The 12,391-nt window shown below is 42.3% G+C and overlaps 1 protein-coding gene across 3 annotated transcripts in view; it reads left to right on the top strand.

Moving 5' to 3' along the window:
- The window catches only part of LOC121290832 (immunoglobulin superfamily member 5-like), a 114,331-nt gene that overhangs the window by 21,067 nt on the left and 80,873 nt on the right, over window positions 1-12,391 (top strand). For all 3 annotated transcript variants that reach the window (XM_041211820.1, XM_041211818.1, XM_041211817.1), the window contains one exon: window positions 11,367-11,445. In XM_041211820.1, coding sequence (XP_041067754.1) covers window positions 11,400-11,445 — 46 coding nt within the window. In that variant the 5' untranslated portion in view covers window positions 11,367-11,399. The remainder of the gene's footprint in view (window positions 1-11,366; window positions 11,446-12,391) is intronic.

Raw genomic sequence — 12,391 nt, 5'->3', positions numbered from 1 at the left:
CGAACGTCAGACACTTTGTATTGCAAGAGTGGTCAAATTCATCTCTCTTTGAAGAGATGAGACCACTCCATGCCCGAAAAGCAGAGTTAAGTTGTCAAGATGGAATCTTCTTGTGGGGATCAAGAGTTGTCGTCCCTTCGCAAGGAAGAGAACCACTCTTGACAGAGCTTCACAGTGCCCATCCAGACATACCAAAGATGAAAATGCTTGTGCGAAACTATGTTTGGGAGCCAGGTATTGACAGTGATATTGAAAGCATAGTCAAGCACTGTCTCCATTGTCAGCAACATCAGAAGTTGCCTGTTTTAGCTCCACTGCATCCATGGGAGTAGCCTGGTCGACACTGAGTTAGACAACATATTGATTATGCAGGACAATTCTTAGGCATCAAGTTTTTATTGACCGTAGATGCTTATTCTAAATGGATGGACGTGTATGGAATCAGATCACCGACATCGAGCGTAACTATCGAAAAGCTGCACCATAGTTTTAGTATACATAGCCTATTGTAATTCATCATTTCTGATAACGGTGCAGTCTTTACCAGTATAGAGTTTCAGAGATTCATGAATTTAAATGGAATCAGACATATTAAAACAGCGCCATGTCATCCCTTATCAAGTGGTTTAGCTAATAGAGCTGTGCAAACTTTCAAATCTGGAAAGAAGAGGCTATCTGAAGGGACTCTAGAAACTCGACTTTCCCGCTTTCTTCTCAATTATCATACAACACCACATTCAACCGCAGGTTCAACGTTGTCTGAATTATTGATGAAACGCCGCCTACCTACAAGTTTAAGGCTGGTGTTTCCAAACTTAGAGGGGAAGGTAGAGGAAAATTAGAATAATGAAAAAATTGAATCACGATATTCATAGCAAAGCTTGCAGATTCACTGTAGGAGACACAGTTTTCGTTCGGAATTTTGGAAGTGGACCTTGGTGGGTTCCTGGAACAATGTGTCTCAGAAACTGATCCTTTGTCCTTCCAGGTAGAAGTGGAAGAACAAGTTGTTCGAAAACATGTGGGCCATCTTTGAAATGTCTTTGAGAGACATTGCAACAGTCAACCATTCTACTTGTGATTAATGTCGAATTATTAATCCCTGAGGCGACAGATTGACCTGCCCGATGTCTCTGTAGAGTCGCCAAACCCTGAACTGCCATTTTATAATGAAGTGTCTGGCACTGTACTTCCTGATCATATCAATCCTATGGAAGAATCTTATGTGGTAGGGCTCCGCTGCCCTAGCGAAATAAGGAAAGTGCCTCAGAGACTTAATCTTTAATCAGCTGAGCTGTATATATGCATATGTTGTTGGATATTCAAATGCTCTCCGTAAATAGAAACTTTAACAAACTAAAGGGGGAGGAAACATAGCAACTGGAGGTATAACCTCTTCTACTGTCTATCAGGGGTCACATGATGTTCTTGGAGGCTCCGACCAATGAGCCTTAAGTGCAGATAATCGGGGGTGGGGGTGGGCTTCTTGTCAAGGAGCTGGTTCAAGCAGTAGCATCTGAAAAGCTCTCTCTAATAAAATGTATCTGTTTTTGGTGAAACCTGTCCAGTACATCAAGTCATTACAGACTGGCAGACCCACATTTAAGATTCTGGGCAAAAGATAGAAGGAGGATTGTGCAGCGAGCAGTAATGACCTGGAACTCACTTCCTATGAGGGTAGTGGAAGCAGAGACGATGAATGTTTTCAAAAGGAAATCAGTTAGGCGCTTCAGGGAAATAAACTTGCAGGGCTATGGGTTTAGAGTTGGGACAATGATACTGATTGGATTTCTGTACAGTTAGCCGGTATGGACTCAATGGGCTGAATGGCCTCTGCCTATGCCCTAACGACCCTATGGCTCCTGATGTGCAGCATTGTTCTGTCGTGGAAAACGGGAAGATTTTCATTTTAATGATTGGGATTTAAGGGTCCTGCCCATGGCAGGAAGTGTTGTGGGCGGGACGGAAAATCCCGGCCAATGTTTCCATTGGTGCTGTTGCAAGTGGCCTGCAGTGATTCTCCGTTCCTCCTTCCTGGGTACAACAGTGAGCAGCAAACTGGGAATGTCACTGACGTCACCTGTTGGCTGCTGGAAGCAGCCCGTTGCAAGAAAGTTAAGGACCATGGTGACCTTGACGGCTACAGGCACTGCTGCTCGTGCCCTAGTTTGTGGCTCCGGTTGTAGTTGCTACAGGTGACATAGCTCGATCATGAGTGCCTCAAGGTGATGTTCAAGCTCCACAGTGAAACTGAAGAACGAGAATGCAAAAATAAAATACTGCAGGTGCTGGAACCCTGAAGTGAAAATAGAATACGCTGGAAATACTCAGCATGTAAGAGGCAGGGAATGGGGGAGGGGAGGAAAAAGAGCAAAATGGAAGGTCTGTGATAGGGTGAAGACAGGAAACAGGATGACGAGGGATTATGGTATAAGGCAAAAGGGGTGTGGTAATGAGATAAGGAAACAAAAGGCATGTCTAGAGGTGGTATCAATGGGAAAATGCTGAATCATTCCCAACAACTGTTATCCAAAAACAAAGAAGAAAAATGAGAACAGAGATTAGAGTCTGAAATTGTTGAACTCAGGCATAAAATTAGTAAAAGGTTGGTTAAAGGAGGAGTGAACACACAAGAACACAAGAATTAGAAGCAGGAGTAGGCCCTTTGACCCTTTGAGCCTGCTCTGCCATCCATTAAGATCATGCTGATCTGATTGTGGTCTCAACTCCACTTTCCTGTCTGTCCCCCATTAACCTTGTCCCTGGTCTATCAAGAAACTATCTAACTCAGCTTTGGACATATTCGATGACCCAGCTTCCACTGCCCTCTAGGGAAGAGAATTCCACAGACTAACGACTCTGAGAGAAAATAAAAGCCCTCTCCTCATCTCCATCTTAAATGGGAGATCCTAATTTTTAAATGGTGTCCTTTCTTTCTCAGAGATGATGACCCCTTGTTCTAGACCCGCTCAGCCAGAGGAAACATCATGCTTCCATCCATCCCTGTCAGAATTTTATACGTTTCAATGAGCTCTCCTCTCATTCTTCTAAATTCCAGTGAGTACAGACCTAGTCGATCCAACCTCTCTTCACAGAATAAATCCTGCTATCCCAGCAATTAGTCTAGTGAACATTTGCTGCTCTTCCTCAATGGCAAGTACATCCTTTCTTAGGTAGGAAATCAAATCTGCACACAATACTCCAGGTGTGGTCTCACCAAGGCCCTATACAGCTTTAGTAAGATATTGTTGCTCCTGTACTCAAATCCCCTTGCATTGAGGGCCAACATGCCATTTTCCTTCCTAACTGCATGCTGCACCTGCATGTTTGCTTTCAGTGATTGGTGTACAAGGACACCCAGGTCCCTTTGTATGTCAACATTTCCCAATCAATCACCATTTAAATAATACTCTGCCATTCTGTTTTTCCTACTGAAGTGGATAACTTCACACTTATCCACCTTATATTGCATCTGCTGTGTATTTGCCCACTCACTCAACCTGTCTAAATCACTTTGAAACCTCTTAACATCCTCCTCACCACTCACATTCCCATCTAGTTTGGTGTCATCAGAAAACTTAGAAATATTACATTTGGTTTCCTCATCCAAATCATTGATATATATTGTGAATAGCCGGGGTCCAAGCACTGATCCCTGTGGTATCCCACTAGTCACTGCCTGCCACTTCAAAAAATACCCTTTTATTCCTACTTTGTTTCCTATCTGCTAACCAATTTTCAATCCATGCCAATATATTACCCTCAATTCCATGTGCTTTAACTTTACACGCTAACCTCTTAGGTGGGACTTTTATCAAAAGCTTTTTGAAAATCCAAATATACCAAATCCACTGGTTCTCCCTTATCTATTTCACTATTTCTCAAAAACCTCCAGTGGATTTGTCAAACATGATTTCCCTTTCATAAATCCATGTTGACTTTGTCTAATTCCGTGGATATTTTCTAAGTGTCCTGTTATCACATCCTTTATAATAGACTCTTGCATTTTCCCTACTGCTGACGTTAGGCTAACCAGTCTATAATTCCCTGTTTTCTTCCTCCCTCCTTTTTTAAATAGTGGGGTTATATTTGCCACCCTACAATCTGCTTTTACAGTCCGCTTTTATGTTCCTTGCAAGTTTACTCCCATACTCTATTATTCCCCTCTTGATCAATCTCTCGGTCCTTCCAATTTTCAGGCTTGCTACTTTTTCTAGCAACTTTATATGACTCCTCTTTGGATCTAATATTTTCCTTAATTTCTTTTGTTAGCCATGGTTGGGCTGCTTTTCCTGTTGTATTTTTGCACCAGAAAGGAATGTATAACTGTTGCAATGCCTGCGTTGGCTGGCGAATTAACGGTCAGCCAGCAAGAAATTCATGCTGAGAGCCTCAGCGCTGCTGGGAGGGAGGGCGGGGGGAGGACTGCCAGTGCTGAAGTTTGCCCATGTGCGCGGGTGCTCTCACTGAAAGCTCCCAAGGCACAGAGCTGCCTCAGGGAGCTGAAGATTTTTAAAATGAAAAATGAAGATTTCGCAAATAATGTAAACATGTCCCCACATGTGACTCAGCCACACGCCGAGGGACATGTTAATGATGAGTTTAAATTTTTAAAAATCATTTTATTATTCCTTGCTGGAAACCTCATCCCACCCATAGATGAGGCTTTGCAAGAAATGCAAAGGCCCCATGCTTATTTACCTGCCTGCCAACCGTAAGGATGGATGGGCAGTGGAAAAATCTACTTCATGAGTTGTTTAAGGGCCTTAATAGGCCTCTTAATTGTCAGTGGGCAGGCTGCCGACTCTCACATGCATCTGCCGACTGAAATACCGCGCGAATGCGTGATGACGTCGGGACACTCGCCCAACATCATCACGAGCTATTTCACGCTCGGGCGTGTCGGGCACATGCCCACACGCTGAGCCAAAGATGCTGGCCTTGGTTCTCTAGCATTCCTTGGAAGTTATTTATGTCTGCCTCTGTGATGACAGAGCTAAAGTTGTTTAATTGCGCTGCCATTTCCTTGTTCTCCATTACGTATTCTCCCATTTTGGACTGTAAGGGACCTACATTTGTCTTCACTAATCGTTTTCTTCTTGTATACCTATAGAAGCTTTTACAGTCTACTTTTAAGTTCCTTGCAAGTTTACTCCCATGTTCTATTATTCCCCTCTTGATCAATCTCTTGGGCCTCCCAACCCTCAGGCTTGCTACTTTTTCTAGCAACTTTATATGATTCCTCTTTGGATCTAATACTTTCCTTAATTTCCTTTGTTAGCCATGGTTGGCCTGTTTTTCCTATTGTATTTTTGCGCCAGAAAGCAGTGTTTAACTGTTGCAGTGCCTGCATTGACTCCTTAAATATTAGCCATTGCCTATCCACCTTCATGCCTTTTAATGAAGTTTCCCAATCTATCGTAGCCAATTTACCCCTCATACCTTTGTAGTTTCCTTTGTTTAGATTTAGGATCCTAGTTTCAGATTGGACTACTTCACTTTCCAACCTAATGAAGACCTTCCATCCCAAAGGACCCCGCACAACAAGATTATGAATTAACTGCACAATACCAAATCTAGGATAACCTGTTTCCTAGTTAGTTCCTCCAAGTATTAATCTAAAAAACCATCTCGTACACACTCCAGGAATTCATCAGCCACAGTATTATTGCTAATTTGGTTTGCCCAATCTATATGTAGATAAAAATCACCAATGATTACTGTAGCACCTTCGTTCCATACATCTCTATATTCCTGCTTAATGCCAGCCCCACCTTACCACTACCGTTTGGAGGCTTATAGACAACTCCCACCAATGTTTTTTATCCTTTTTGCTTTTCAGCTCAATCCAGACTGATTCCAGGCTGATAGATTGGAGAAGCTGGGGCTGTCCTCCTTGTAGAGGAGAAGTTTGAGAGGGGATTTGATAGATGTACTCAAAATGATGAGGGTTTTGAACAGAATAGGTTGGTCAAGAGCCAGAGGACACCGATTTAAGACGATTGACAAAGGAAGCAATGGTGACATAGGAAACACATTTTTACACAGCAAGTGGTTAGGATCTGGATTACGCTGCCTGAGAGTGAAGCGGAGGCAGGTTCAATCATGGCTTTTAAAAGAGAATTGGATCGTTATCTGAAGGGGAAAAATTTGCAGAGCTACAGGCAAAAGGCAGTGGAATAGCACTAAGTAAGTTGCTCTTTCAGAGGGCTGGCACAGATAAAATAGGCCGAGTGGCTTCCTTCTGTGCTGTATGATTCTATGTTGAGTCCAGAAGGCTGCAAAGTTGAGATTCAAATTGTCCTTGAGCTTCACTGAAACACTGTAGAAGATCAAGGTCAGAGCTGAAAGTGGACACAAGTGGAGAATTAAAAGCATAGGTGAATAGAAGCTCAAGGTCACTCTTGTAAACTGAATGGAGGTTTTCTGAAAAGTGGTCACCCAAGCGACGTTTAATCTCCCTGATCTAAGAACTTAAATTAGAGCAGAAGTAGACCATTCAGCTCCTCCAGCCTTCTCCACCATTCAATATGATCGTGGCCTCAACTCCACTTTCCCATCCGTTTCCCATATCCCTTGATTTCCCTGAGAGACCAAAAATATATATATCTCAATCTTAAATGTATTCAATGATGGGAATGTTGAGAATTCCATAGATTCACATTCCTTTGAGTAAAGAAATTTCCCTTCGCCTCAGTCCTAACTGATCTGCCCCTTATCCTGAGACTGTGCTTTCATGTTCTAGGTTCCCTAACCAGAGGAAACAACCTCTCAATGTCTACCTTGTCAAACCCCTTCAAAATATTGTATAGTTCAATGAGATCACCTCTCATTTTTCTGAACTCCAGAGAGTGTAGGCAAATTTACTCAGCCTCCCATCATTGGACAACCCTCTCAAATCAGGAACCAATCTGGTGATTCTTCATTCCACCTCCAATGCAAGTATGTCCTTCCTTAAATATGGAGACCAAAACTGGACACAACACTCCAGGTGTGGACTCATAAAAGCCCTGTACAACTTTAGCAAGACTTCCTTATTCCTGTACTCTAATCCCCTTGCAATTAAGGTCAACATGTCATCTGCCTTTCTAATTGTTTGCTGCACCAGCATGCTAACTTTATGTTCCTTGTACAAGTGTGCATTATTTACAAGGTTCAAGTCTTTTAAAAAATATTTGCTTTTCTATGTTTACTACCTCACACTTCACCACATTATACTCTATCTGCCACCTTGCCTCCACTCACTTAACCTGCTTGCATTCCTTTGCAGCTTCTTTGTGACCTCCTTATAGCTTGCATTCCCAACTAAGTTTGTATCATCTGCAAACTTAGATACAGTACTCTTGGTTTCTTCATCTAAGTCATTAATAAAGATTGTAAATAGCTGAGGCCCCAGCACTGATCCTTACGGCACTCCACTCCCATTTATCCATGCTCTTTGTTTCCTATCTTTTAACCAATCCTCTATTCATGTTAGAGCCCACAACACTTTGAGTATTAACCTTTTGTATGGCACCTTATTGAATACCCTTAGGCAATAAGAGGTAACCGGATTGTGAGCAGTGATTACTGATAATTATATTGAAAGAAAGACAAGTAAATTGCTGTTTCACCTGGAAGAAGTGTTTGGAGTTCTAGACTGTAGCTGTTGGAAATGATCCTGCATTGCACCATCACCTCTTTTGCCACATAATCTGTCCTGTCTTCTACCTTCCCTCTGATTTGTCTCTAACTTCTTCCTGTTCTGATGAAAGTTTGTTGACCTGAAACATTGGGTGGAATTTAATGGAGCCCACTGGAGTGGACATGGTGGAGGAGCTGGGAGAATCAGGCAGAAATACCTACATCGTCTTCCCAACGTCGGGAAAATTGTCCCAAATTAAATTAGTGTGGGAAGGTCCGATGCGGGATTCCTGCCCACCGACAGTGGAATGTCAGTTAGAGTTATCAATAAGCTACTTTAGAGTAATTGTCTCTGAGCTCGCTGGAATTTAATGGTGGTTCAAGGATTTAATGGGATTCACACAGCTCTCCCACGCCTCTCAAAGGCTGCCTAGCAACCCGTGATGAGTGGCCTTGTAGGGTTGGGGTCACTCATGGTCAAACGCTCAGTGCTCAATCGAGGATCTGATGTCAGGAAGTGTGGGTGCTAAAAGCTACTTTTCTTGCCCTGCCCTTGCCTCTGACCACCCCCGATCTGCTACCGCCTTCCTTCTCCATTGACCCCCTCCTCACGACCCCCATCCTTGTGTAGAGGGATCCAGCGAAAGTTCTCAGGCTGGGCCCAGAAGCATCACTGGAAGCAGCCACCACTCCTGGTGATGCTGCTGACAATTGGTACCTTGTGTCTTATACAGTAAATAAGCCCAAGGTATTGACAGTGGGAGGGACCCCCTTCACTGGCACTGAGTCCTGGCCATTAAATCTGTTTTTCTCTCTCTCTGCAGGTGTTGCCTGACCTGCTGAATAGTTATAGCACTTTACCTGAGATATGAGACGTACTCCTTGAAGACCCACTGTGGATATTTCCCCTGTGCAGTGCCCTTCTTCTTGTTCATTTACCAGCTGCCCCTTCTCTCTCTTATCTCCTTTGCTGCTTTCTCTCTTCCTCCAGCCCCAAAGGCAGGCTTAAAAAAAAACCTTACCTACGATGGTAAGAAAACTGTGTTCAAGGGAGACAAAAGCAGTTCAGCACCAGCAAATTTTAATCCGTTGAAGTCACAATTCAGTTGTAGAATGCAGAAAATAGGGAGAAAGCAATCACCCATAAGTTATAATCATAGAATCAGTCAATGGCTACAACAAAGGAGACCACTCGGTCAGTCAAGTCCAGCCCACTTCTTCCTGTAACCCTGAAATTTTTTCCAATTCTCTTTTGAAAACAAGATTGTATATGCTTCCACCGCACTCTCAGGCAGCGCATTCCAGACCGTAACCACTTACTGCATAAAAAAAAATGTTTCCTCATGTTGCTCTTGGCCCTTTTTGTCAATCTGTGTCCTCTTGTTCTCATCCCTTCTGTCAATAGGACCCAGGATGATTTTGAATGTCTCTCTCAAATCTTCTCTCGACTTTTTCTTCTCTGAGAAGAATAGCCCCAACTTCTCCAATTTACCCAGATGCATGAGCCCCTCAACACCAGAACCATTTTTGTAAAGTCTTCACATCCTTCCTAAAATGCAGTGCTCAGAATTATACAAAATACTCCAGGTAAGGCTGAATCAGGCTTTATAAATTATGAAATTATGACCTATATACCCAGGTCCAACGTGCTAATGTTATCAAGGAAAGCAGTGGTCCTAATACTGACCCCATAGGAAAAACAATTGTACACCTTCCAGCAGTCTGAAAAGCTATCGCTGATTCAACTCTGCATCCACATTGCCACTTTCCCTTTTATTCCATAGGTTTCAACTTTGCTGACAAGCTTACTGTGTGGGACTTTATCAAATGCATTTTGAAAGTCCATGTACAGAACATCAACCACTTCATTGTTATCAATCCTTTCTGTTACCTCATCAAAAAATCAATGCAATTAGTTGGACATGTGTTTTAATTCATTCATAGGATGTGGCTGTCACTGGCTTGGCCAGCATTTATTGCCCACCCCTAAATGCCCTTGTGAAGGTGGGGGTGAGCGCCTTCTTGAACTGCTGCAGTCCATTAGGTGTAGGTATACCCACAGTGCTTTTGGGGAGGGAGTTCCAGGATTTTGACCCAGTGACAGTGAAGGAACGGCGATATATTTCCAAGTCAGGATTGTGTGTGAATTTGATTTGCCTTTAACAAATCTGAACTGGCCTTCTTTAATTAATCTGCAGTTGCACAAGAGACTCTTAATTTTGTCCCTGATTATTATTTCTAAAAGCTTTCCCATCACTGAGGTTAAACTGACTGGCCTTTATTTTGTTGGCTTTGTCCTTAGACCTTTTGTTGAACAAGGGGCAACATGTGCAATTCTCCAGTCCTCTGGAACCACTCAAACCCCACCCCCACCCCCACCCCCATCTCTGTATCTTAAGAGGATTGGAAGTTTATGGTCATTATCTCTGCAATTTCTACCTTCACTAGCCTCAACAATCTCAGATACATCCCATCTGATCCTGTCGACTTATTAATTTTAAGTCCAGCCAACATCTCTAATATCTCTGATTTATCAAATTTTTAATCCATCTAGTATGCCAACTATTTCCTCTTTCACTATGACTTTGGTAGCATCTGTTTCCTTGGTAAAGACAGATTAAAATGCTCATTCAGTATCTTAGCCATGCCCTTTGATTCTTATGTGTAGGTTTCTATTTTGGTCCCTAATTGGTCTCATCCCTCCTTTTACTATGTTTTTAATATTCATGTATCTATTGAAAAACCAGCAGCCTACAAGGACAAATCAGTGACTCATCTGTTTGGAGATGATGTGATTCTTAAATGGTGCTCCCCTGTTGATGCCATGATTTACTGAGCGAGTTTACCACATGATTTAGTGAAGCACTGCAATAACCATTTTCATTGAACAGTGCTACAACGAGCATGGAAGCCTTATTCAAATATTATCATGAACATTTTTAAGACTTTCGGTGCATCCTCTAGATGCATATGGAAGAAATTGATCCAGTATGTGCTTGGAGTCCTTCTTACACGGAATGAGTATGTGTATGCCATCTGTCATTTGGATTCCTATGTGCCTGATTTACACCATAAAATGATGGGCAGCATGATTGATGTTCCCTTCTAGTTTCTATCCGATTTCTATTGCCGAGAAACCTGCTGAGGTACTGGTGTGCAGTGCTCAACACTTGTCCTCCTTTCTGGGAAATGATATTCATCTTGTTAAATTAAAATTTGGTCCTGTATGAGTAGAACATACCCTCTTCCGTACCCTCACGTGCAGATATGGACCAACAAGGAGGGCTGCCAACTGTCCGGGATTGGTCTGAAGCCTCCAAGGATTGGAGATCAATCTCCAGGACATTGCTGTGTTCGACCCTGGAGAAAAATCATAGAGACATTAAAAGAGAATTTTTTTGTAATTTTCTTTGAACATTTCTCTTTCCCAGATATAAAAAAATTGAAAATGGTGGGGACAAAATTCTGTTTGGCTTACAGTCAAGCATCATCCAATTGGGTAATGAGTATTTTTGCTTTCCAATTGGTGTAGGAAGGCAATGCATCACAAATATAGATGTGCTGGCTGACTAATAGCTGGAGTGTGGGGTCAAGTCATGTGATGAAACTTGCAGGAATACATTTAATCACGGTTGGCAACCCTACCAACCCTTCCAGCATTAACAATCAGAAGCATTAAAATTGCATATTAGTGTAAGTTATTATTACATTTCCTTCAATGATCTAGATTGTTCTCCTTTCAGCCACGACTTTTGAAATGACACTTCTTATACATCATGGGGACTGTCGGAACAATTTTAAAGTTATTCAGCATATCTTTGGGTGAGTACACTACATAACAGTGTGCACTTTACAATAAGGTATTAAACATAGTGAAAACTTGTTCCATATTTATGTTCTTGCTCTCCCATCTAATTTTCTCTCTCTTTTCTCTTGTTATGCTGGTATTTGGTTCCAAGGTGACAAGCAGCCCACAAATGCCTCTCCTAAGTGGCCATTCTTCATGGGTGCCTCTAGATAATGAATGTCAGCAGTTTGTGTAAGAGAAAGGCATCAATGCTGCTGAGTCCAATCCTGTCCACACATGGACCATTCCAATAGAGCTGAGTCCAATCCTGTCCACACATGGACCATTCCAGTAGAGCTGAGTCCAATCCTGTCCACACATGGACCATTCCAATAGAGCTGAGTCCAATCCTGTCCACACATGGACCATTCCAATAGAGCTGAGTCCAATCCTGTCCACACATGCACCATTCCAACAGGAATCATTGGGCACTGATCAGAATTGGGGTCCCTGGCTGACATTTCACTTCCCTACCTGAGGGGAAAAAGAGAAAGATCTTACATTTATATATAGCATTTTTCATGACCTCAAGATGATCCAAAGTGCTGTAAGACTCTTAAACAGGGGGCCTCACTTCCCTCTAAGATCTGGATTCTAGGTGTCAATGACACAAAACAAACTTTGGACATAATTTCCACTTTATATGGAAAATCTTTATTAACCCACTCAGCAATAGTATAAAAGCAAAAAACTGCAGATGCTGAAATCCAAAACAAAAACAAAAATACCTGGAAAAACTCAGCAGGTCTGACAGCATCTGCGGAGAGGAATACAGTTAACGTTTCGAGTCCGCATACGGACTCATACGGACTCGAAACGTTAACTGTATTCCTTTCCGCAGATGCTGTCAGACCTGCTGAGTTTTTCCAGGTATTTTTGTTTTTGTTCAGTAATAGTATATATTTACAACACTAGTTGCTT

Source organism: Carcharodon carcharias, chromosome 18 (assembly GCF_017639515.1).
Source record: "Carcharodon carcharias isolate sCarCar2 chromosome 18, sCarCar2.pri, whole genome shotgun sequence".
Classification (NCBI taxonomy): Eukaryota; Metazoa; Chordata; class Chondrichthyes; order Lamniformes; family Lamnidae; genus Carcharodon; species Carcharodon carcharias.
The sequence above is the reverse complement of the archived record's forward strand: the minus strand, read 5'-3'. Positions and strand labels throughout refer to the sequence as shown.